The 21,808-nt window shown below is 32.8% G+C and overlaps 1 protein-coding gene across 1 annotated transcript in view; it reads left to right on the forward strand.

Moving 5' to 3' along the window:
• Positions 1 to 995: 995 nt before the first annotated feature.
• Positions 996 to 21,808, forward strand: part of LOC106679106 (NPC intracellular cholesterol transporter 1 homolog 1b) — a gene marked incomplete at its 3' end in the record, with an annotated part of 43,594 nt that continues 22,781 nt past the window's right edge. The window contains 11 exon segments of the mRNA XM_014418062.3: positions 996 to 1,123; positions 9,366 to 9,534; positions 11,872 to 12,069; positions 12,234 to 12,387; positions 12,747 to 12,882; positions 13,002 to 13,200; positions 13,296 to 13,421; positions 16,365 to 16,582; positions 16,681 to 16,779; positions 18,783 to 18,970; positions 19,535 to 19,720. Coding sequence (XP_014273548.1) covers positions 1,082 to 1,123; positions 9,366 to 9,534; positions 11,872 to 12,069; positions 12,234 to 12,387; positions 12,747 to 12,882; positions 13,002 to 13,200; positions 13,296 to 13,421; positions 16,365 to 16,582; positions 16,681 to 16,779; positions 18,783 to 18,970; positions 19,535 to 19,720 — 1,715 coding nt within the window. The 5' untranslated portion in view covers positions 996 to 1,081.

Consider the following 21,808-nt stretch of genomic DNA (forward strand, 5'->3'; position numbering starts at 1 on the left):
TATATATTTATTAACATGCATGTCCACTAAAGTGTGACCAGTAACATAGTAATTGAAAAAATGTTAATATCATTTCTGTCATTAACATTTTGCTGACCTTCTGTTTACTCGGGCTATCGCGAAATGCATTTACCATACTATTTCTAACAAAAGTACTAATAATAATTTGATTTATACAGTTTACAATGATCAATTGTGAAATCTCGTGTACAAACATTTTGGTCGGATCGGTGCAAACGAAATCAAATATTAATAAGATATTTGTTGGAAATGGCAATGGTAATAACATTTCGGTATTGACTGGTTTAAATGATAGGCACACAAATGTTAAAATCGCGTGTTATTAGTCTTTCTTTAGTGAAAATGCTGATCGAAATAACTCGTAAATTTTAAGATTATACTTTTAGTATGGTGTACATTGACGTCAGTCTGGCCTTTGAATGATGACTGTCAATCCTACTGACCGTGTCCTATAGGATCCCCATAAAATAGTTTTGTAGTTAGGATTTGTGATGATGTAATGACAGCACTTGTTAGGCTGAATTTCTCTTCCAAAAATGTGAAGCAGCCAGAACCCACTATAAAATAAAATTATTCTATTCTATGGCTATAAAGTCTAGAGGTGATTGAGGCTAGTAACGGCTGGTTTCACAATCATATCCCCATCTATCAAAAAGCTACCTCCAATGATATGTCATGTTGCACCGCTGTTCATAACCTGAATGGCCAATCAAATCAACATATCTACTAACACTTGTAGAATGTTTTGGGGACTTGATTAATGTACAACACAATCCAGCATGGCTTTTTCTCTTGGATTTCTTAATGACGATTTTTCGTAAAACTCGTCCTATAAATATATTCCGATAATCCTCTGCTTATCAATTAAATTTGGTGATTCTAAATCTCAAGACATAGATGATAAGTGTGTTTGCACAAGTGTTTAATAGCGTTCTCAAAAAAGATAACATTGCTATCAATTAAACTAGAATCTACTTCTTTCTACCTCCCTCCCCTTGCTCCCTCACAATTGCACCAACCTTTCATTTTGGATGTATGAATCAACCGGTCGACATTCTTGATGAAGATGGTTTTCCCTCGTTTTCTTGTTTTATTTATATTAGTGAGTACATAAAGCCATATTTCATTTAATCATTGAAGGTGTTGTTAATTTCATTGAGTGCTTTATTGTTAATTTCGTTGAGTGTTTGAAGATAAAGTTTTGAATATCAATAAAATAGTTATTTTAGGTAGTACGGATTGAACAACCTAATTTTTAATATTGACTGTATATTAATCGAGGACAGCATGTATATATTCCAGGACTAAATTATTATTAACCATTTTTATTTTATAAACAATTATGTACTTGTATTCTCCTTTAACTAATTATTTAGAAGCTATAATGGACATCCGTTTAACCAGTGCATAGAGGCCTTCTTTTGTGACGTGACAGGAACGAAAGCTTATTGTGTAAAAATTTTTAAAAGTAGTTTATGCTACTACACGAATTAGTAATGGTAATTTTGTAATATTAATTTTATTTCTCCAAAAGTAATATCCAATACGCAGTTGAATCAGAACTAAAAACTGGGTTTTTTGAAATGACACTTATACATCATCCGAGAAATTTTTATTTTCACTTACCTGTATATGGAATATCTAGCAAATAAAAGTAAGTATTGTGATCGTGAAAAATTTCCAATTCCTTTTTCAACGGAAATACATGTTTTTAGGTCTCCAGCTTTTGAACAGAAAACCCTGTCTCGCAAAATGGTCTTTGAGTGGTATGTCCGTGAATAGTCTAGCCCAATTCGTACAACTTTGAAAAGTCGTATGAAATTGAAATTATATATTAAAGGATGGTATATTCCTCGGACGTGACTGGAACTTTTTAGACAAAATCGACTTTTTCAGGTTTTTTTTTCAATTTTCTAAAAAACTACTTACGATTTTGATTAAACGCGCCATATCAACGTACAATTAAGTGTTTTTTAATATCAGCTGGGTTTTATCCTCATTGATATACTTTAACAGAGCTTAAATGACGAATTTTTACAAAATATTCCTCTAAAGTACCTTTAATTTTGTTTATTTGAAAAAAGCTATAATGTTAGCGGTTGCAGAGTCTGGACCAGGTACCTCGTTCTTGGACCATCTCCCTTCTTCTACTCCAGTCCATATCCCGCCTCCTGAACACTCTCCTCCCAGGAAATGCGTGGTCTTCCTCTTGGCCTTCTTCCCTTCACGCAAGTCTCGTATGTCTTTCTGATCCATCCGAAGGAGATGTCCGAACCATCTTAGCTTGTGCTCCTCAGCCGGTTTGACTCCGAGTTTAGTCCGAATGGTATTGTTCCGTACTCTATCTCATCATGTCCTTCCTTCCACCTTACGTAGGTACTGCATCTCCATGGATTGGATCCGACTCTTGTGTTTCGAAGTGAGGGTCAACGATTCGGACGAGTAGGAAAGAATAGGGAGGAACATCGATTTGTAGATCATTATTTTAGTTTTTCTCGTCACCTCCCTTTTACCCAGGAAACCCCTTCGAAGAAAACTAAATATTCTTCCAGTTGCATTGATTCCCTGGGAAACTTCCTCATCAATGTAGCCGCTTTCGTTGAGAGGAGCACCTAGATGTATGTTATTCTGCACCAGCTCTAGTCTTTCTCCGTTCACCCTGATCACTCTCATTATTCTCAGGGGTTACTTTCCTATCCTCATACATTTGATCTTTTCCGGGTTAATTTTCTTGTTTATCGAGGCCATTCCCTCTTGCAGAACACTTATGTTGTATTGGAGTCTCGGTTGCTGGACGGCAGCAAATCCAGGTCATCCGCAAAACCAACACGGAAAATTTTATGGGTTGTAAGTTCCTTTGTCCTATGAAACTGTCTTATTCTAAGTTTAGCTTCCTTTATTGCTTTATCGAGGACTACTATGAAGGGCAGAGGGCTCAAGCAACAATCTTGACGAATACCTGATTTTGTCTCGAATACCTGTAATATGTGGTTCCTTGTCCTAACCACATTTCTGGTTTTATTATAAAGACTCATCACTTCCAAGCCCGTCCCTCGATCAATGCCTCTATCTGACAGTACCTGCTCTATGTCTTCCTTTCGCACCCTGTCGAAAGCCGTTTGAAGGTCCACAAAGCCAATCGAAAGTTCTCTGTTCTTCTCGACAGACTTCTCTGTGATTTGTCGCATTGCCAAGATGAGATATTGCGTGCTTCGTTGTGCTCTGAAACTGTATTGTTCCTCTCCGAGCTTGCTATCGACCAATGTTCTTATCCTTGTTTCCAATACTCTAGAGTACACTTTTCTGGGTGTACTGAAAAGTGAAATTCCTGGGAAATAATAAATACAAAATATTAAAGAATATCATGAATAAATAAAGAAGAAAATAGGAAAAAATTGAAATATCCGATTTTAACGGGAGTAGCCGAGACCACCAATATTTTCCGATTGCATTACGGCTTCATTATCATTTTTTAAACTGTTATATTCCTCGTAGAAACAAAGTTTATATTTGTTATTCCCACCTCGAGCAATCCTAAATGAGTTTTTGTAACAATCGAAAAATAAAAATTGTTTGTTGATAATTTTCCACTTCTCTGGTCTCTGAATTAATTTTTAAATACGACAAAACCAATCTACATCAAATATGGGGATGTATGTGGGGTGGTTAGTAAAAATTGTGTGATGCGTGCACCGCACTAGAATTTTTGAAATGGATTTGTGGCGCCAACGAGCATTTACTACAAATAATAGTTGTTGTTTTCTTATAAATTATTTCATTCATATAACAAGTGTTATAATATTTCAAAATGTTATCAATTAACTATATTTAGTATTTTATTAAATTACTAATAATTGTTTCTAAATTATAATAAATTGATAATTGTGTTTAATACTAAAGGGTTGCGAAAAATTCAAAATACCTAAAAAAAAAAAAATAATAATAATAATAATTTTCAAGAAAACTTAGAAAAAAACAGTAATAGAATGCCATAATTTTGACATTTTTTTAAAGGTTTCTTGGATTGCTTTATGTTGAGAAATATCCCTTGGGTCCCTACGCAGGCATCTAACGCTTGATTCGCTCTTGTAAAAGAAGGGTTTTGGTTAACCCCTTATATTACTTTAAATTATATTAACATTAATAATATGTTTACTAAAGTATACTCAAATTAAGGTGGTTGCCCATAGCTGTAAAAAATTAGGAGCCTAGAAAAAAAAAGGTTTCAACAAAAGAGTGTCCATAAAAGTAACATTAGATACTTTAAATTAATATTGATATTTTTTAAAAAAAGGTTCCTTAGATTATACAATAAATAGACATTGAGTCATGACAATTGTAGCTGTAGTTTTATCTGTTTGCCCAACTGTGCTCAGCATTTATTCTAGGAGATGAGTCCACAAATTTAATGAAATCGATATCACAGATTACTCATACTAAAATTAAAATGTAAGTAAAGGCAGTGTATGATTGAATCTTGATTAAAAACAGAAATCTAATGTATCCATATCAGATAAGCATATATTATTTAGTTTTTAAAGGTAAAATATTGTTATTATATTTGTTTATATAAGTAAGAAATGAATATTTTATTTAAACTATTATTAGCAGGATACAAGCGAAATCAATAAAACTTTTGGGTTGACATCCGACTCTAGAAAAAATGTGAGAGCATGAACTTTTAAAAAAATATATAATATAAGACAATCCACAGCGATGATGACGTTTGATATAACTATACTAGAATACATTAGAAGATAGTTGACCGTATGAAGTCGATTGGAAGAAGATAGTCCGTTGGCGGTCAATAAAGCTATCATAATAATAAAAGAAAACTATTTATTTTTAACCAACTTTTCGCCTCACTTTGCAGGGCTGATAAGAATGAAGTTCTGTTACCAACCAACCAGCATGAAGTTCTGTTACCACCATGCTGGTAACAGAACTTCATTCTTATCAGCCCTGACGAAGCCCTCCAAAGTGGGGCGAAACGTTGGTTAACAATAAATAGTTTTCTTTTACTATTTTGATAGCTTTATTGACCGCCACCCGGACTATCTTCCTCCAATAAAATATATTAGCTGATATAGCAATAGTTAATTATAAAATAAATGAAATTGGAAAGAAAAAAAAATATTCGATGACAGTAAGTTACATTAATTGATGTAATAAATAAAATTTGTAATATATATTCGCATATATATGTTTTCTCAAGGTAATCAAACATTTTTGGAATGTGAGGGCTGTTATCGCTGTTTAGTAAAGTTGCCAATGATATTTTGTAATCCGGTGTCTATCAAATACCTGAAGTATGTCAGTTGGTATTTAACAGTTAGTGGTACGTTTACCTGTTGGTCTAGCTGTTCCTGACAGTAAGTATTCTAGGGTTAGTCGAGTGTGTCCAATTCGTAGTCTGCCCAGTATTAATTCGTGTCTTCTGCAGCTTTGGGTTCATGTCTTCCATGGTAGTACTGTACTCTTAATTAATGAAACTTTCAAATTCCAATTTGTCAGAATTATAATTAGACATATTCACCTCAATTATACGCACATTATTATAAGAACCAAGAGGAAAAAAAGCAGTTATTTCTCTGATTCCATCTTCAAATTCCAGATTATCAGGAGAGACAATATGAACGTTTAAAAATTTCATTTTCATATTATCGTCTTAGTTACTAGTAATATGCAATATAGTAATCTATAGTAATAATTCATTGGTGTAAATACAATTTCTTCAAAAATAGAATAAATAAAATAACATTAAATGAAAACTTTTTCGAATTACATGCTTTTACAGTTCTTCCGACGACCTGAAACGTCAGTTCACCGAGTAAGCGGCAATCAGAGAAAGATAAAATTTAAGGATATAATTTTCATTTAAAATAACTTCAGTTAACTATAATATATTTCTGCCAACTCATAACAAGAATTTATATCCATTGTTTGAAATAATTGTTCGGCTTTTAATCAATAAATGAAAATTATATCGTTTTCATTTTTAAATTTAAGTGTATTAAGCGCTCTTAGCACATGGTAGTCGGTTGGGGACCAATGAAGTGCCCATTATTTCTCAAAGACAGTTCATCAATTGGATTTTCGTTCCTGATTAGATTAGTACTAATGATGATACGTTTCAAATTTAGAGACCAAATAAAAAATATTTCATTATTTGGAAAAATTATTTATTCTGTGAAGAACTATATCTACAACTTTACTTGTCCAACTCAATTTTTGAGAGATATTGTACTGATTAGAAATTGAAACCAATCTCAAAATTTTGATGTTTTTTGGCTACTGAAGATGTTGCACTGGTATTTTGATGTAACACATTTGGAGTTTTACTGTTAGCTTAGATCTGAACAACACGATAAAAAAAAAAAAATGAGTTACCTTTCGCGAGATTGAGTGTATACATTAACTAGATCGGAAAAGCGCTAAACACTTTTGAGTAATTATTTTATAGTTCTATTTAATTTCATTAGGAAATTCCTTCAAAATTAGAATCAGCCGCTAAAATAAAATATGGTGTGGACAATATAAGTTTATTTTTAAAAACATACTGTAACCACGAACTAGCACGAAGCGAACGCCATTTTAATCACTCTAATAAGGTGAAGATCGACAGCTCCACGATAAACTTAAAATGCGTTTTAATTGAAATAATTGTCGCACTTCCCGTCTTAATTGTTTTGTTTTTAATATCTCTCATAAAGGCTACTTACAGAATTGAATTGTGGAATTTCCTATCTCCAGAGAATTCTCCTCGAGTTCTTGTAGCATAATTTTAGATGTGATGAAGTAAATCCATCTTATTTACTTCAAATTACCATAAGTAATAACATAGAACGAACTTAGGAAAAAGCCCTACTTATGAACTTAGCTTCATGTTATTATAAGATTTTTATATAGAATGTAATTTATTTGTGTAGTTTTATTCCTAAATTTGCTTACCTTATGAATGATACTTGTTCACAGTGATGAGTATGAATACAACTAAGTACTATAAGTGTTTTATACCCAGCTATATTTTCTATTGTATTTTGCTTAGTGGTCGTTTTTAGAAGAGGTAGTTTTCCCCCTTTCCTCCCATGGATTCGCTACTGGTAGATGTGTGACTTGTAATAAGCAAGTTGCTTAAAGAGACACAATTCAAATAGGGCAATTAGTAAGCATTTTAGACAGAGATAAGCGGAGCTAATGGCTGTACTCACAACAAAATTTATTATATAACAACAAAATATTTTATATCTTGCGGTGTGAACAGGAGTAATAATAAAAATATTAATTTATTTTAATATTTGTAAAGAATTTAAATGTGAGAACACATTGCTTGTTGGTGATAGTTTATTATATACATTAAATATTTGGATACTGAAAAAGTAGTACAGGATCTCATTGCATAAAATCTAGCGCCATAGAATTGGATCCAGTGGTTACCAACCTTTTATTGACAGCGGGTCCCTTTAGGTAGGAGTAGGAAAAAGGTGGGAAAAAATTATAGAAAATCTCAGATGGTAAGGTCTAAAACTGGGTTGGGTTGACTCATTTCTAAAATATTTCGCAGAGGCCCAGTTTTTGAATCCTGCAGAATTCGGGAACCATTGCTATAGAACATACATCTGCATATTATTTTCTATCACATTATATTTTTTTTTAAGACGGGAACACATTTCTTACAGTTCTAAAACTCTTAATAATTAGCTAATATATTTAATAAAGTAACGAATTGGGTCTTTTGGGGGGAGTTTTCGCCTTTAACGTCTCAACCGTGCATCCTAGTGAAAATGTTAAGGTATAAAAAACTATCATCATTAATGGATGAGAATTGTTGATCGTATGAACTAGATTAGAGGAAGATAGTCCAGATGGCGGTCAATAAAGGTATCAAAATAGTAAAATAAAACTATTTATTGTTAACCAACGTTTAACATTTACAAATATTCTTTTCACTTTTTTATCCTATTTTATACACTTATTCGATATAAAACCTTATATCTCTCTATAATGTATGTAATCTCTATATGATATCTTATGCATATATATACTTGCTCATTTACAACATATATTTACCTATTGTAACATTAGATACGAGATTAGATGTTTCTGCCAGTTTACCTATCTATGTATTATAAAAAATCTTACCCTTCCTAAGGGTTAACCTAGGAAGTGGGAGACACTTCTATACCTAATGTTTCCCTTTTCTCGTTGTGTTATAACCTGACAAATGATAACCCCTCTGTTTATTTTTTATTTTTATCAATTTTCATAATATCTTCGTTTTACATATTACTATTTCTCGCCTATACTATATCTTCTGTATCTATCTGTTCTACCTCTTACACCTACCTCTTTACCATATTTATTACTAATTTTAATGAATAGTCTCCTACAATTTAATTGTCTCGATCTGTATTTAGAACTTTTATCACACCTGGTTATATTTATCAGAAACTTGTTTCTAGTCCACCTACATGTGTATACTCATACTTACTTATATGGTTCTTATTAATTCCTTTTTCTTATATACTTTATAAACAATTGTTATGTTTATAAAGTATATATGTTATAAAGTATATATTAAGTATAGTAGTTTTGAAATGTTTTTATTTTAATGTTTTGTTAATTCTAAAATGTTAGTATCTTGATTTTTCATTCAGCCCTGACGAAGCCCTGCAAAGTGGGGCGAAACGTTGGTTAACAATAAATAGTTTTCATTTACTATTTCGATACCTTTATAGGTAGATCTATAATCTATAGGAGCACAAGTAACAGCGGGAGTGGGTGATTTACGACAATACCGTTTAATCAACTGATAATTTAATATTCTTTAAGTTATATTGTAACTTTTTCATTAGAATCAACAGCTTAGGATTATTTAACAACAAGCAGAAAGAAAGAGCTTAAATATCTAATTCTTTATTTTATTGACTTAATTAGTTAATTAGTAAGAGTTTTAGAGCCACTAGAAATACATATCCGTATGAAGTGTGATTGAAATTGATTTCAAGAATTATTTGAAGATGTATGTTCTATAAGATGGATTTCAGGCATGGTCCTCTTCTGTTAATGGGGATACTGCTCCTAAACGGTAATGACCTGCAGGTAAATAACTTCTAAATTAGAAAAGTCTAGTTGTCCTATTATTAATTGGAATTTAGTATATATCCAGGTATGTTCCTAATGCAACGATTTAAGTATACCAAAATTCCATCATTTTTTCTGGTTTACTCATGTAAATGTATTTAGTCCGCTATAACGTTGTCCCTTTCTCCTTCCTCTGCCATACTGAAGAAATTACCTAAATATATATGTATATATATATTTTTTTTCTTTTAATAATTTAGGTCCTTGAATTGAGGCATGCTGCATCCGATTGCGTTATGTATGGATACTGCCATTCACAGGGGAACTTATATCAACAGTGTGTTTATGAAGGTCCTCCGAAGCTACTGACCAACTCAACAGCACTGGAGCTACTTAAAAAATATTGTCCAGATTACTACAATGAGAAAGGTAATAAAAAATAGTATTTATTTTCTTAACGAGTAACAATGATAATTTAATATATTTTTTATGGTCCAATGGTATAAATAAGAGGACGATACACTAATCCTTTTTAATTTAAACATATTTGATTGCATGCCAATATGCACAATTTTTTAATTATTAAAAATATTGCCAGTCCGAAACCTTATCAACCAATAGATTACTGGAGCGATACCAAAGGATTTGGCAGCTCTCAATCAACGGCATGATGTCCACCATAAATGCCCCAGGATGGTCTAAGGTGAGGTGGTTTTGGCAGAAAATTCTGCCAACAGCCAGTGGAGTGCTTCAGCTAGATATTTTTTCTAGTACCTATTTCTCCTTTACGTTTTTGTCTTCCATGGCTATACAAGATAACCAGGTGGTGATGTAATGAGAGGAAGCTTGTTCGTTAAGGTTCCCTTTTGAGTAAAATCTCCAGAATGGAGGTCCCTAACTGTTCCGTTGTGGCAGGAAGTGTGAGCAGATTGGTACTATCGCAAATTTAGAACAAAACAATTTAATTCGGAATGTTATTTATTTTTTTAATGAAAAATGACACTATTTTGGTACCACGAAAGTGGTATTTTGAGTAGTGTTCGTATTCCATAAGTATTCAGAGGCTATTTGTTGGAAGAACGGTATTTTCGATGGTTTTTCCCTGCATAAAACCATAATATTCCTGCATTCTCAAAATAATTTATCGTAATAATATATATATCCTACCAAAGAGAGGGCCTTTCGATTACACTTTACCTGACAATCATATAGCTTTATCTGCTAGTGTACCAGTTTAAAAATTACAATTCTTTACAACTTACTGGGCCATGATCAGTAACGACAACGACCTCATGGCCATAGAGGGAACATCTGTCTTATATCCCAGACAACCACTAACAGCTTTAATCCAGGCATTTGGACTGCGTCGAAACTTGTGACAAAACCCATGTCGGAATCTCGATAAACGTGGACGTGTTCTTGTTTTGAATATTACTCAAGTTTCTGGAATGCACTCGATGGCAGTAATTTCCTTATTCATATTGGTTAGGCTAAGAAAGCATAATTTTTATAACTATCCTGTGGTACCCAGACAACCCTAGAAAATCACGTAGCAATTAATGGTTCTTAGAAGATGATATTGTTCAATCGCTTCCATCTCCCTGGTGTCAGGTTTTCGTCAAATTTTTAATTACGAAGAGTTCCACTAAGATTAGCTCACTCTTCAGGAAGTAACTTTCACAAAATTTACCCGCAACCTAACTTTCTGGTACACTTTCACGAGCCGTGAGTAGTCAACTTCACACGTTTCCGCAAATTCATGATGGAATAAGAAATATTCTTCACCACAAGTGTCAGCTAAATCATAAGCCATTCATTGATATTAATAGCAAGATCCAAGGAAGCAAGGTATGAGGTCCTTTTATACGAGTCAGAATCAAGAGTTTCATTTATATTAAGTAGGAAATAAGATTCCACAAAAGCGATAAATAGCCTATTCTGCCTCGGAATGCATCAAGGTGGCAATCGGAGCTAACCATCTACACGTCCCTGGATTTAATTAATTTACTTTTCCCGTAAAATCTTCACTTGCTTCTTGAACAAAGATCCGCTCCACGATTTCAATGCTCTTTAATTCATCACCCTCTGAGTAAACGCTATAGTATTTATAACAGGATAGTGGCTTTTTAATCGAACTTTAATTCCTTTCTTGTAGCATGGAGGGTGTCAAAAAAAAGATATAAACATAAATTAAATACTTGTCTATTATTTCCTCTTAAAACTACTAAAACACACATTTCTCTTAACAGAATTAAAACATCCAGTTTAATTAATCTTTTTACACAATACTTCGTAAGTATGGATTAATTGTCGTAACACATTAGACATTACAAACTAAGAGCACTTCTGCCCAAATTTTACCTACCAAGCTCTGCTTCCCTCCAATCAGTGTTGCCATTTATTTTGTCCAGTCTCAGTTTATGAGACCAACCCTCTCTCAAGCAAATATGTATTTTTTAGCTGGTAATGAAAGCCTAGAATAGTATTTATTAGTATTTGCTGCTTGCTTATCCTTGAACTCAGAGGTAAATAATCATGTTTATGCGCTGTTGTGGAAATAAACCTATAAGGACTTTACCTTGGAATTAGATAGTAACTGAGTAGCTAATTGCTTATATAATTAGTAATTCATAGAAAGATTTTTTAAGAATAAGTTAGTATAACAAGGGCAGTGATTTTATAATGAATATACTATTTTCTTTGTATTGTTTCACAATTGAAATAAATTTAACACTGAGGTTGTTTTATACTATGCTCACTTTTTAGGAGATTCAATCACTTGCTGTAATGCTGATCAACTAATAAATGGAATCCAACAACAGGTTAATGCCATGTCAGCTGTATTTAAAAGATGCCCTTCTTGCCAACAAAATTTAATCTCAATGGCCTGTTCATCAACATGTAATCCCAAACAAAGTGAATATATCCAATTACGAGAAGTTCAATTAAATGAAGAAACTTATGGTAATCTTTTCATATTTTATGCAACTTTTACCCCTTTTCCCTTCTCACTCCATCATCTAGATTTAAAACTGTGTTCACCTCTCTCATATATAATATGATTGAATAATGATAACTACACCTCAAATAAATTATATATTTTAATTCAAAAGTAAATTATTTTCCAGAACGATATGCTACAAGTATTGATCTTTATTTAAGTTCGAATTTTATGGATGGGACTTTCAAATCATGTTCGAATGTTATCATACCTTCATTAGGAAAAAGAGCATTAGATTCAACATGTGGCAGCTATACTGCCACAGATTGTACTCCTGAAAGGTTGGTTTATTATATAATATATACATAAGTATGTAATTCTAAACTCTAAGTTACCACAAAAAAAAAAAAAAAATGTAACTAAGTTACTATACTTTAAAATATTAACTAACTTTAAATAATTTTGAAAAAAATACTTCTAATTTATAGAATGTGGTTCTTTTTGCTTAACAAAAAATTATGTTGTAACTTTGAATGGAACAGTTCAAATATGTAAAATTTTTGTCCAAATATGATGAATGTAGACAATGAGAATGTTTAACAAAGATACATAGTTTAAAGGATAGAGTCATGTTAAAATAAGAAATAAGGGCCTTTAATTTATTACAATAAAATATTATTATGAACATTTTTATTTCTAGATGGTTTCATTTTCTTGGAGATGCAAGTGAGAATCCTTCAACACCATTCACCATTAATTTCAAGAGGATGGAGAAACCTTTTTTGAATTTCATCCCATTTAATGGGACAGTATACAATTGTAATGAATCCCCAAATGTAAATTTTTCATTAATTTATTTTGTTCAGTTTGAAATATATTGATGTTTTTTGTTTGAAATAAGTATCTTAATGTATTTAAAATGTCTAACTATTGATAAAATAAATTTTTGTTTCAGAATGATTCAGCTGCATGTAGTTGTGTTGATTGTTTAGAAAGTTGTCCTACAGCTTACCATTATTCCACAATGGATCACAACTTTCTTATAGGAAATTTTGATGGAATTGGTCTCATACTTCTTTTGATTTTCTTATTATTTCTTGTTGCATTTCTAATTGTAAGGTTCAGAAATACCGTACGAAAAAGGAATGATCCCAGTAAATCATTTGTGTAATTATATAATAGTAAAAGAAAAGAAAATACTGATAATGTAGATATCATTATATCGATTTTGAATGTTTACTTTTTGTAGATTACATTTCCAATATACCACAAAATAATATTGACAATAATGAAAATATAGAGGCTTCATTTATGAATAAATTGAGTGTTCAAACAGAGGCAACGCTCGCACGTTGGTTTTACAACTGTGGGAAAGGTAAAATACATGGTCATTTTATTATTCTTGTCCTATCTATTTTAATTTTTTTATTTATTGTATAATGCCAAATCATTAATTTTGTTAAAACTAATTAAGCTATATTCAGTGATGATATTTGTAATATTAAACAAAGGGTCTGCTAACAGAAAATTTTCCCTTAACAATTTTTTTTTTTCAGCTCAAGTGGTGCAATAGCAACATTAGTGCAAAACCAACCTTAAGATTACCATTTACATGTTAGTAAAAATGATGCGAAATGACATACCCTGCATAGTCTACAGATCTTGAGAATTTTTACATATGGATCATTTACTTATACTTCTCAATTCATGGGCCTTCTATCTTATTCCTCAAATAGGAATTGAGCCTTATTATACCCAATCTAATATATTAGGATACAAGTAACTGAGTTTTAATGTCTTTAGTAAGAATATTATCAAACAGTATTCTAAAATTAGCTCCTTTTGGCTAAGATCTACTTTTTATCTTATAAGCTTGTCGTGATTGACTTGTTGCTATAGGCTTAGTCTAAAGGGGAAGAAGGGTGTGAAATGCATACTGTGTTTATGCACTCTCTTTCTGTATCAGATGTAATCCAGCGAGGTATGGGTGGATAAGTTATTTATATGTTCAAAACTATTTTTATTTTTTAAATCACTTATTAAGTTTTCGAGATATAGGATCATGAAGAAAGTAAATTTCCAGACCCAACTTTTGATAGCAGCATACCATACATGCTTTACATAAAAAATTTGATTTTCCGACACTTTTTCAAGATAGATTTTCGCTAACTTAAAATGCATTTTAATTTTTTTTTGTCACCTGCTATGTATAAGTTGCTGTACTATTTGTTAATAAATATGAAAACGTAAAACTGCACAGTATGATTGATAATTTTATTTCACTTTCACATTGTTTTTTTTTGGGCCAGGAAAATGTATCATGAGAGAATAATAGGACCTACTTTTTGCTAATCACTCTAACTTTTTGCATAGCTCACTGAGTGCATATCACACTGAAATACAGATATTAAGCTTATCTACCTTCCTAAAAAACTCTAACCATGTAAAAATCAACAACAATAATTATTTAAAGGGCCAAAAAACTCACATCCAGGGGAAAGAACATGGATAACTAATAACTTTTGATCCGTTTGAAATATGTCTGAAATTATTGCTATAAAGTTATGTCTTCTACATTTGCTTCAAAGTCCATGGTACCTGGAATTCTACCCCAGACATTGCGAGCGATCGATGATCAACCCAAATTTGCCTCTTGATCAAATTGTTGGCCACCCCTGCTCTAAAGCATCCATGGCCGGTCAACAGTTGGGGAACAAAAATCCACTGCACCATGTCAGCAACCATACCACAAGCCAACATTGGGTATCAATCTGCAGCTTCCCAATGCTGTTTCCTCTTATTGATCAGTTATTCTTCCCTTGAAAGGCTAGAGCGTCATCCATAGTCCCCCCTACTTCTTTTTTCAACAAGTAGTATTCTTGCTATCATGCACACCATCTCATAGGAAACAGTTCGAAAAGCACTTATTATCCTTACAGAAGCTCTGTGATTAACAGAAACCATCTGTCTCCTGTATGATTTGGTAACCATCGCTTCTTTCCTAATTCGAGCTCCATATAGCATGATTGAGGAGACAAAAATAGGGAGAAGCCTTTTGCTACTTTCTCTGGGACCTCCAATGTTTGGCATAAGGGTTGACAATAAGGATGGTATTTCAGCAGATTTTGTGCTGATATACTCTGTGTGACCATTAAACGGAAGACGCACATCAATCAAAACTCCTAGGTATTTTAAATATGGCTGAGGACTAATCTCGTTTCTACCTGCTGTGATAATGATGGTCTCGGTTTACTTTCTGCTTGTGACTAGGAGGGCCTCTCTCTTGTGATCTACAAGCTGTAGGCCTAATGAAGACAGCCAACTTCGTTCCACAGCAACAGCCTAGTTAACAATAAGGGTAACTTCTTCCAAGTACTTCGCTGCCACTACCACTGCAACATCATCAACGAATCCCTCAACTGTGGCTCCCTTCGGCAATGTCACCTTGAAAATTGCATCGTACATGTCGTTCCACAGAAGAGGACCTAGTACGCAGCCCTGTGGAACACCACCAGTCACCTTGTATCTTCTTTGATCAATGTCTGAATGATAAAACAGAACTCTATCCCTAAAGAAATCTGTAAGAACTCTTATACGATAGACTGGCACCGCCGTAGTCTGTAGGATCTAATATACAGGTCCATCTTGCAGTGTTAAAAGTATTCTTGATATCTAAAGTAATTATTGCTGCCTAACCCTTAGCATCTCTCCTCCCAATTGCTGTATGGGCCATCTTGACTTCTAATCTAATTGTATTTACCATGGATCACTCTTTACAAAATCTATATTGAGCCCTTGAGAGGCCATTTACACCCTCTGTGAACTCTTGTAGCCTGAGGATTTTCTCGAACGCCTTACCTATATTATCCAGTAAACAAATTGGGCGATACATTGACGGGTCTTCCAGTCTTCCTTTACCCTTGGGAATAAGTACAAGGCATTGTCTCTTCCAAGGTTTTGGAAATGAGCCTTCACGAATGCAGGAATTTAAGAAATTGATGAAAAGATCCGGGTGTTTTCTGAGAGCCATCTTAAGAGACATATTTGGAATTCCATCCAATCCTGGTACCCAGCCATGTTGTAGGTCTGAGGCAATGTCCTCTATCTCTTCCTGTGTGATTGTGAAAAATATGTTGTGTATATATATATTGTCTATACATCCAATAGTATTTGCCTGTTCTGGGAAAAGTGTTCTGACAATATTGTTCACAGCATGGGGAGCTGCATCATGGCTTTACTTAATTTTTTTTTGTGTGTGATGTGTGCGCACGTGTATGTGTGCTTATATGTTTATTAATAAATACAAAACTATTTTCAGCTGCAGCCAGGAGTCCAACTTTGATTTTAGCAATAAGTAGTTGGGTGATAGCAGTATGTACATATGGGATTCAATACTTAGAAGTAACTTCTGATCCAATAAAAATTTGGGCAGCTCCTAACTCGCGTTCACGTATTGAAAAAGATTATTTTGAAGAAAGATTTGGCCCTTTTTACAGGACAGAACAGATTTATTTCAAACCTATTAATTTACAAAATGTAAGTAATAGTTCTAAGTTTAGCTAGAACTGCGAATAACTAAGTAATACAACAGATGCTATCGTTTGCTTTTATAATATTGAAATATATACTTGCAGATAAGACACAACATTTCAGGCGGTTTTATTGAGTTTGGACCTGCATTTAACAAAGATTTCTTGCTCTCTATATTTGAATTACAGAAGAAGATATATGATGTAAGTATCAATAATTTCAGTATGAATTTGGTAGTCTCATCTCAGATTTGAGATGATCATTTATTTAAATGTCATCGTCAACTAAGCCACTTTGGATACTGTGAACCTGATAAAATGTCCTCACCATTCTTGTTTTCTTAAAAAAGAAATACATCGTATTTCTTCTTCTTTTTCTGCTTTCCTATCAGTGCAGAGGAGCATTCAGCCAGGAATTCCACACTTCCCTAGGTTCCTCGCCTGTCGGATGTCCTTCCCCCTCGCCCTACAGAGCTGCTCAATGCAGTCTAGATGTGACAACCTAGAGCGGCCTCTAGGTATTCTGCCATGGACATAGTCCCTCCTCATCCTCTCTAAAGGATCTCTGTGGTCGTCCATCCTGATAAGATGGCCGAACTACTTCTGCTGTCAAGCTTCTAGGATCTCTTTCAGTGGGCCTATCTGCAACTCCTGATGAATCCTTTCATTGCGAACTTGGTCCCTCCTTGTTTTTTCAACCGACCTTTGCAAAAATTTTATTTTGGCAGTGGTGATTCTGCTCGCCTATTGATCTGTTATTATCCAGCTCTCCACTCCATACAAAAGTATGGCCAGATACACTATCTTGAAGATGTGCAGCTTGACATCCCCGTATTTCTTCATGCATGTTAATTAAGAATATTTCTTATTTGGAAAAGAATAAAATTTAGTTTAATAAATGTTAGAGAATATCTCTGGGCCAGATACCTGACATCTCGAGTTAATGGATAATAGATAGAAATAAATAATTTGTACTACAGGTTTGACTAATTAAAAAAAACCCTGAAAATTAGAAATTTAGCATTTAAATAAAGACTATATTTTCATATATCTTATCACGAACTTATGAACTGAATAAAATATTTAATTTTATTCAACTTACATTTCAGTCATTAGGTTACTGTTTGTGCTAATAATTCAGTTAATTTCTTTTGTTTAACTTTCCTGGAGTTTCTTTATTTCAAAAAATATTGTGAACTACTTATCTTTTTCAAAATATCTTTGTTTATGAAAATCATTTCCTAATATTGGTCACAAATATATAAAAACTTTATACAAACCAACAACATAAAACTAACTTTTTTTATTTGAAGAAATGATTGAGTCTACATGTTATTCATTTAAGAAATTCTGTTTTACCGGTGGGTTTGTATGCAAGGTGAACTGAAAGTTCAACAATTTTTAAAATAAAATATCATCACTGTTTGTCAATACATTTATACATCTGCTAAAACTTATTTCTAATAGGATTAAATTTCAAAACTTTGAGTGTTTTTTTTTTTCATTATGAGAGGAAAATGGACCATTTTTAGGATACCTTGAAGTGTTGTAAATAAAAGGACTTACGTATTCAAAACAAGATGTATGGTCACCCTAGTATTATTTGATTTTTACAAACCCTGCTATACTGGTCATAATAAAGCATGATAATACATTGTATTTAGTTGAGGATTTTTTTTTATATTTTATTTATTTGAGGATTGTTAAGTAACTACATATTTTGTTTTGTTAGTTAAACTCTAGTCCTCTAAATCTTCTTATATGTGTACTCCATGTAAATATATGGTCTAGTTATAGTCCAAGATATTGAACTATGTTTTAGTACTAACATACTCTTTAGCTCTCTCTTATTTTAAAGTAATGAGGCTAAATTTTTTGTTGAAACTTAATTTTATTTTTAAATTTTTTTTAATCATTTCTCCAAGACAAAAGACAATTTTCTATGAACTTTAATTTTTAAATTAGATCTAGGTAATGGGGAGATTGTGTTTTCATTCCCTTTGTATATTCTTAGTTCTGGTAATGTTTTATATTATTATTATTATTTAGTGAGTATATTTCTGTTTACAATTGTTTTTTAGTATATTTAGCTGTCCCATGATGAATTCGTTTTCAACTTTAATAAGGCTTATTCACATTTGTTTGAAATATTAAACATTCAAGTATTAATTGATTTATTGTTGTCTTGGTAATTTGTTTTCTTTTAGATTCCAGGGCTGGAGGAGGTTTGTTTTGCCCCACTTGTTTCTGAGAACACTGCAGAAAAAGTCTCTCAGTGTGCTGTTATGAGTATATGGGGGTACTTTAACAATGATGTCAACAAGTTTAATAAAACTTCAACAGATAAAAATGGTATTACCACTAACTACTTAGACACAATCCATAAATGTTTACGGTTAGTATTTTTTATGCTCAAAAGCTTCATTATCTCTTTTTAAGTCTTAAAATACTATTTTTGATAAAATAGGCCCTATTTTATGTGATCATCTTCTATTTTTACATACCAAAGCACTGACAATTTATAGAAACTGAATTAATAAGTTTTAAACATGTAACATAGTGATATGTGGTAGTATTAACAAGCTCATTTCATTATCAGCTTCTTTAGTTGATTATTGACAGCATTACAGTTATATGTTTAAATATATCTTTACGATCATAGTTAAATAATAAATGTGAACAATCACATTTGTTAAACTTGATAATTTTTATTAATTTACCACAAATATTTTTGAAAAAAAGTCTTATAAATTCAAATCAAGGTCTCAGAGAACTAAGAAGACCTAGAGATAAAAAATCATTTGCAGTGGAGAAGTTAAAAATGGAACATAAGATTTCTTTTTTGGTCTTCTGAAAAGTAACAGTATTCACATTCATTACTTTAACATGGAAGCAACGCTATCTTTACATCTTAAAATTATAAGAAAATTGTTTTCACTATTACTTTGTATTATTATAGAAGCAGCACAAGTCTTGATTGTTTGGCACCGTATGGTGGAAATGTTGATCCCGCCATTGCTGTTGGGAAATTTTTACATATTGGTGATGAAGCATATGAACAGGCAGAAGCAATAGTTATTACTTTCTTACTAAATAATTATCTCAGTGGAGATAAATTACAATCAGCGATTGAGTGGGAGAAAAAGTAAGTTCAATTGATCAAAACATTATTCATTAAATATTTTTTATTTTAATAATAAAAGGTGATACATTATCAAGCCCTTCATATTTTCAGTATTAAAAAATATTCATTCTGTTAACTCGAGCTTTCAACAGTTCAGGATTAACCCATTAAACTTTTTTAAGACTTTGAAGCATATATGTCCAAAAACCCTGCTTGGTTTGTCTTTAATGTGCATTGAGGGAGGAAACGGATGGTAGGTGGTGAAAGAAAAAGAAATTTTTCATGTTTTGACTTCCTGATGAAGAAGAAATAATGAGGGAAGAAATGAAAAGGGCAATACTTACTTATTCTTCTATTTGTGAACATGTGTTTATCCAGAACACATGTTCTGTTTTGGATCTCAGATTTTTTTTTTTTACAACTTATAATATTTGTCTATATTAGTAGAATTTTTTGATAAAGAAAGTTATGTTTATTTTATTTAATCCACATAAGTTTTATAAATTCTTTTTGTTTGGATAGTTGTCAATGAAATTTTAATTTAAAATAAATTATTTATTTTATATATATATATATATATATATATATATATTATCTGTTTAATGATTAGATCATTAGCGAATGCAGAGGCTTAAATTCTTAACAACCAGAAGTTTTCCAATTATATTCTATCCCTAATGGATCCCCTACCTTGTATTCCTAGAAACATACAATTCCTTTATTTTACTACAATAAATATAAAATATTTATTTGGGATTCAGTACATCAACACACCATTCATTCTGAAAGGTGCTGTTTATACAGCTTGAGCATTTCATTCCTGAACTGGGCTGGAATGTGGATAGGGAGCTAGTTGCAGATTGAAGGTGATGGTGCTGACTGTAATCACATTGTGTGTATGTTTCAGCTGAGCTCATGAAGCTATGGAACATTAACATACAGGTGGATGAATTCTGTTTAGTGACTAATTTATCATTCAAAAGTTTGTGTCACTTCCGATATACCAGGGCATTCAAAAAGTCCTGTCGTTTTTCGTTTGTTCGTTGTTTATTTTGATTCTAGAGTGTTTGCTAATTAATTCCGTTCAATACAACTTTTATCCATGTAAACACAAATGTTTATACTTTATGAATAGGAGGCTAAGGAGGATTAATTTAATGCAGTCACCATCCAACTGTCTAGTTAAAATGATTCCAGTTGAAACTCAAATTCGGTCGATTTTGCTCTATGAGTTTAAACTTGGCTCAAAAGCTGCCGAAACTGCTAGAAAAATATGCTCCGTGTTTGGGGAAGATGTGCTGTCTGAGCGGAAGGCACAATTTTGGTTTTCAAAATTTTCGTGGAGGCGACGAGACACTAGAAGACGAGGCACGCTCAGGTCGACCAACTGTAGTTGATAAGGAGGACGTTCGAAGAGTAGTAGAGTTGGATCCGCGTCAAAGTTGTTCAGAGATAGCCTCTCAACTTAATATCTCAGCCACCACTGCCTGGAATTACCTTAAAGAACTGGGAAAAGTGAAAAAAATGGATAAATGGATTCCTCATAAGCTTTCAGATGCCAATATGCTTGTTCGCTTGACAACTGCATCTTCGTTAACTTCCCGCTTGAAAGTCGAACCCTTTTTGAATCGAATCATCACCTGTGATGAGAAATGGGTGTTGTACAACAACTTCAGACGATCATATCAGTGGTTGTCGGCAGATGAGAAACCTAAACAATTTCCAAAACCAGATCTCCATCCAAAGAAAGTTTTGCTCATTGTTTTCTGGACAGCCAAAGGTATAGTGCATTTTGAGATTCTGAATCAAGGGCAAACCATCACTGCAGAAGTATACTGCAATATACTGGACCATTGCCAATCCAAGCTTAAGACTTTTGATCCCTGCTTAGTCAACAGAAGAAGACCTTTGCTTCTTCAAGACAACGCTCGACCACACACCGCCAAATTGACCAGGGAAAAATTGACAGAAATAGGCTGGGAAGTTTTGCCTCACCCACCATATTCCCCTGACCTGTCACCCACTGATTATCACCTATTCAGAGATCTCGACAATAATCTGAGACAAAAATGTTTTCAAGACCGTGACAACCTAATTCACGAACTGACC

The sequence above is a fragment of the Halyomorpha halys genome, unplaced genomic scaffold (genome assembly GCF_000696795.3).
Source record: "Halyomorpha halys isolate HHAL.00 unplaced genomic scaffold, Hhal_1.1 Scaffold177.1, whole genome shotgun sequence".
Classification (NCBI taxonomy): domain Eukaryota; kingdom Metazoa; phylum Arthropoda; class Insecta; order Hemiptera; family Pentatomidae; genus Halyomorpha; species Halyomorpha halys.